The sequence below is a fragment of the Cucumis melo genome, chromosome 7 (genome assembly GCF_025177605.1).
Source record: "Cucumis melo cultivar AY chromosome 7, USDA_Cmelo_AY_1.0, whole genome shotgun sequence".
Taxonomy (NCBI): Eukaryota; Viridiplantae; Streptophyta; class Magnoliopsida; order Cucurbitales; family Cucurbitaceae; genus Cucumis; species Cucumis melo.
Genome location: NC_066863.1, coordinates 24,614,927 through 24,619,694, shown reverse-complemented (window position 1 = coordinate 24,619,694; position 4,768 = coordinate 24,614,927). Strand labels below are relative to the sequence as shown.

Sequence of the window (4,768 nt, the reverse complement as noted above, 5' to 3'; positions counted from 1 at the left end):
CAAAATGAGTTTCAAAATTGATAGATTTTTTTCTTTGACCACAAGATTGGACGTTTGTTTTTCGAAGAATTGTCACTTTAATTCTCCATGATTTATTGAAAGGCTTCAAATCTTTAATCACACAATAGGATTCATATGTTGACATTTTTCAAATCAATAAACCTTCAAATATAGAAGATTTGAAGAAAATACCCAATAATGTGATTAGAAACAAATCAGATGAGCCTTTTATATAATAGTGAAAGTTAAAAAAAAATGTTACAAAAAAACTTTTGAGATTTCAACTTTTTAAATTTCTACTATTGATTAGAATTAATGTAAGATGTTTAATTTTAATTAATTTTGAAAATATAAATGAAAAACCTTCAAACTTTTCACATTCTTCCTACTTTATGTTTTTAATTCAACTTTTCACATCCTAAAAAAAAGCGTATACATTATTACAAATAAAGTAGTGGGAGAGAGTTCATATAAATTTGTTTAAAAAAAAAAAAGATAAAATGAAAAATGAACTTACCACTAAATCAAAAGGAGATTTGGAAAACAAAAGTATAAATGGGAGGAAAAAGTTTCTCCACTTTCAAGCATTTATATATAATATACATTCTTTTTGGAAAACTTGTATATATTTGTAAAATGTTTCTTTTTTTTTCTTTAATAAAATTTTATCAAATGGTTTTCAAACTTTTGCAATAAAAATGTCCAAGAATATTAGGCATGATATGTTTATATAAAGACATAACGGTGGATTTATGTCATGTAGCTAGGTTAAGATGTTTAAATTTTTAACATATTGGTTTTTGTATCCATTTTATTCTAAATTTTCGTATATTTATCGTGTACATACAAATGCCAATTAAATTGAGTTCATATTGCCTTGAGAATTTTTCATTTACCATTTATTTGTTTCCAAATTTTAATTTAGAGGCACATATTAATTCTTAATTAGTCCAAATTTTGTACAAAAACATTATTATTATTTCATATAACCGTAATCGTAGACATTATTATCATTGTTTTATTGTATTAAATACAAAAACATTATTATCTCTCAACTCTACCATTATGATTGTGGGTAGAGTGATTCACGAACTAATATAATTTCGTTTGATAAACGTTTGATTTTAATTTTTTTTCGTACAATTTTTATAACATACATTATATTTTTTTACTAGACATTTTTTTTATTTTAAATGTGGTTTTTTTTTTCATACAATATCTTTAACGTATGTTATATTTTGTCATTATACATTCGTTTTTTCAGCCAAATTAACAAAAAAAAAAAAAAAAAAAAAAGGAAGTCAAACTTGACGTGGACTTTGAAACCATTCCTAAAAGATTAGATAGAAAAAAATAATATATCTAAATTTAATTTTGGAGTAGCCTAAATACATTGTTTTCCTTTAATAAATTGAATTTGATAGTCTTACAAGTCAAATAGTTACCCATCAGTGTAGCCTAAATACTTCGTTTTCGTTTTCCTTTAATACATTGAATTTGATAGTCTTAATGAAGTAAAACAAATCAAGTTCTATTGATTCAAAACATATATTTTTCTTTTTTCTTTTATAGTTGAATATTAAATATTTTCAATGAAATTTACTTAGTTTCAAATACAATAGGAATGAATCATCCGGACTAAAAAGCTCTTATTAAGACATTTTTATACACATCGACAAAAGTTTATTTTAAATGTCATAAATATGTGCTGAGATTCGAGAGTTTCTAAGTTCATATCCTTATCATCTTATTTGTATTAAGAAAACACACAAATATTATAGTAATTGAACAAGCTTTCACTTGTTAGCTAATGAAATTATACTTAATGTAACAGCACAAACCTGCAGTCGTGCATACTAGTATATATATATATATACCAAAAGTAATAAATGTCTTGAAGTTACATGCCAACATGGGAGTAGGCTAATAAAGTAGACAAAGAAAACCACATGTAATTGAAGCCAAAAAGAAGCAATATACACATATTCCTAAACAAAAAGAGAGAAAAAAAGAAGATGGGCCTTTCATGATAAATACCTATGACTGTAGCAGCCCTTAAGGAGGTTGTGATGTTCTTGAAATCATTGGACTTAGGAGAAAATTGCATTTTTGAGGCATGTTTGTCCGGTCAACCATGTGGACATGCAGAAAACATTGCCCCTACTTTCTTCAATGACTCCTTGCCCTTGCTTACACTAGGCAGAATAATGGCCACCTGATCATCTTCCTTTTCGGCTTTGTAATATTCACAATCATTTAACAATGAACCCCATCTTCTTTTATGGTTTCTACGTGCTCGAAACAAATTTTTTCTTAGAGCAAGATGATCAACAGAGCATCCTCCGATACCTAAGGACAAATACCTTGATCATGTGAATAAGTAATTTCCACTATACATGAATAGTTCCAAATTTGTTTCATGTGTGTGCACATAAATTTAAAATTATTGTAACTTAGCCTACCAAAACTGATCGTATGGGAAATTGGCAGCAATCCAAAATAATGTCATAAAACTATATACGGAGAAAAAACGAAGTGATGAAAACTGTAACAAGTTTTGCTCAAGCCAACATAAATAAGCATTTCAAATGGTATTCATATATTCGTGATTAAATCTAGATATTACATGTAACCAATGGATTTAACTCCTAGCAACATTTTATTCAATAAATACACGAAGTTTTAGTTAATAACAAGATTCTCCTAGCAATACTCTGGTTCAGAGACAGTAAATGTGTTGTGTATATATTTATTAATGCATATTAAAGATCTACCAGGCAGCTGCAAATACTAACTAAACTTTATAATACCTGCTTAGTGGATTTCAACTTTTTATGGCTTACCTCAGTTCTCGATTTTATTAAAGAAACTTTCTGTTTGAAGCATTGGGCTCCCCATTTTCAACAATTGTCCTTACTTTCTCTAACTGCGATACTCGATGCGCAAGTTCATCATATTTCCTTCTACGCAGTTTATAATAATATTCGATTTTTCTTTTTACACATTCCAATTTTGAATACTTGGATTCGAGGTCCTTTATATTCCTTCGGCCATCTTCCTCTGCTTTCTTGACTACTACTATTTGGCTTTCTAATTCTGATTTCTTGACATTCAGTTCCTCCATTGCATATTCCAGTTTTAAATTCTTGAACCTAAGCTCCTCTATAGTCTTTTCGTACTCTTCCTTTTCTTTCTTATCCGCTTCAATTGCAGATTGTAATTCTGAATTCTTGTGGTTAAGCTTTTGTATGGTCAATCTATCATCCTCCTGAGCTTCCTTAATCACTTCAAGCATTTTCTCAAACCCCTCCAAAGCACTCTTCTTCTTCTCTCTATCCTCATTCACTTTAATAATCAATTCCTTGAGTTGTTGGATCTGACCCTCCATCTCCTTCAGCTCCTCAAATGTTTCCTTCCTCTTCCCAAATCTTTTAGGATCAACTTCAACCTTGTCTTGCTGGACCATGGAATCACGAGTAAGAGTATCAAGCCTCAAAAACTCATATTTATTTTGGAGCAACTCAATCTCCTTCCTCATGGTTACTTCTTTGGCAACCAAAACCTCCTCTACCTTGTCGAAATCTTTAGCCCTAAACGCCGTCCGCAAAAACGAAACCAACTCCGATATACTCCGACTCTCAAAGTTACCATCATCAACAGAACTGAAAGTAGCACAAGACTCAATCGCGATTTCAAAATCCGTAGACATTGAAATGCCGACTGATACCAAACCTGATGATCAAGGGCGTTGACGTTGAAGAAGGAGAAACTAACCTGGAAACGCAGAGTCGAGTGTTGTGTCGACGTTGAAGAAGGAGAGAAATGAGGTTTAAATGCTATGATGGGTGAAGCACTGTGAAGAAGAAAAGTGAAGGAACATGCTGAAGAAAGAAGAAGAAGATCAGACTTCGAACGAGAAATTTGATGATGGAAATTGTGCCGGGAAATGAGAGGACTATGAACCTCGAAAACGTAAACCCGCCGTCTCTTAAAAGCGGATGCTCGAATCGCCGCCGTTTCTGAGCTTTGAACTCAATGGGCCTTTTCTAAAAGCCCAATTTCATCATTTATAATTTTGTTTTTAAATTTTCAAGAAGTTAAATCTGGTTTTTTCTAAAATATGTATGGGACAGAATATTGAGATTTTCTTCTGTATTAATATTGTATTTTTTAAAATTTTTATAAAAATATAAAATTTCAAACTTATTAGATGCAAACGGTAGATTTTAAAAAAGTATAGAAAACGTGATATTTGATAAAATATTTACGCTTTATAGAAAAATAAATGTAATAAATTCTGTTCTTTTTTTAACAATCTAAACACTAGTTTGATTTTTTTTACCTAGATGGCATATTTAATTGCTTTTTAATCTTTTTTTTAATATTAGATGTGGTTTTTTTATATATTCTTTTAGAAAAACTTGTATACTTTTATAAAATGATTTTATTTTTTAAATGTTTTTCAAACTTTTGCAATAAAAGGTCCAAGAATATTAGGCATGATATGTTTATATAAAGACAAAGAATATAATATTTGAAAATTTAGATTCTTTTATCTAAAAAAACCTACCATTAATTTAGAGAAATTATGATGGATTTATGTCACATAGCTAGGTCTAGAATAACATATTTGTTTCCTAAATTTGTTTTTAAATTCATTATCGGTTTAAATTTTTAATATGTTATTCCATGTATCAATTTTATTCTTAATTGTGGTGTATCAATTTTAAACAAATTCAAAACATATATTTTTCCTTTTTCTTTTATG

General features: G+C 29.3%; 1 protein-coding gene across 1 annotated transcript; it reads right to left on the bottom strand.

Annotated features, from left to right (window-relative positions):
- Positions 1 to 1,822: 1,822 nt before the first annotated feature.
- Positions 1,823 to 4,067, bottom strand: LOC103493113 (uncharacterized). The gene is made up of 2 exons (XM_008453747.3): positions 2,844 to 4,067; positions 1,823 to 2,349 (listed from the first exon to the last, which is right to left on the bottom strand). The coding sequence occupies exon 1, from the start codon at positions 3,707 to 3,709 to the stop codon at positions 2,861 to 2,863; it is 849 nt and encodes a 282-aa protein (XP_008451969.2). The 5' UTR covers positions 3,710 to 4,067; the 3' UTR covers positions 1,823 to 2,349; positions 2,844 to 2,860.
- Between the last annotated feature and the right edge of the window lie 701 nt (positions 4,068 to 4,768).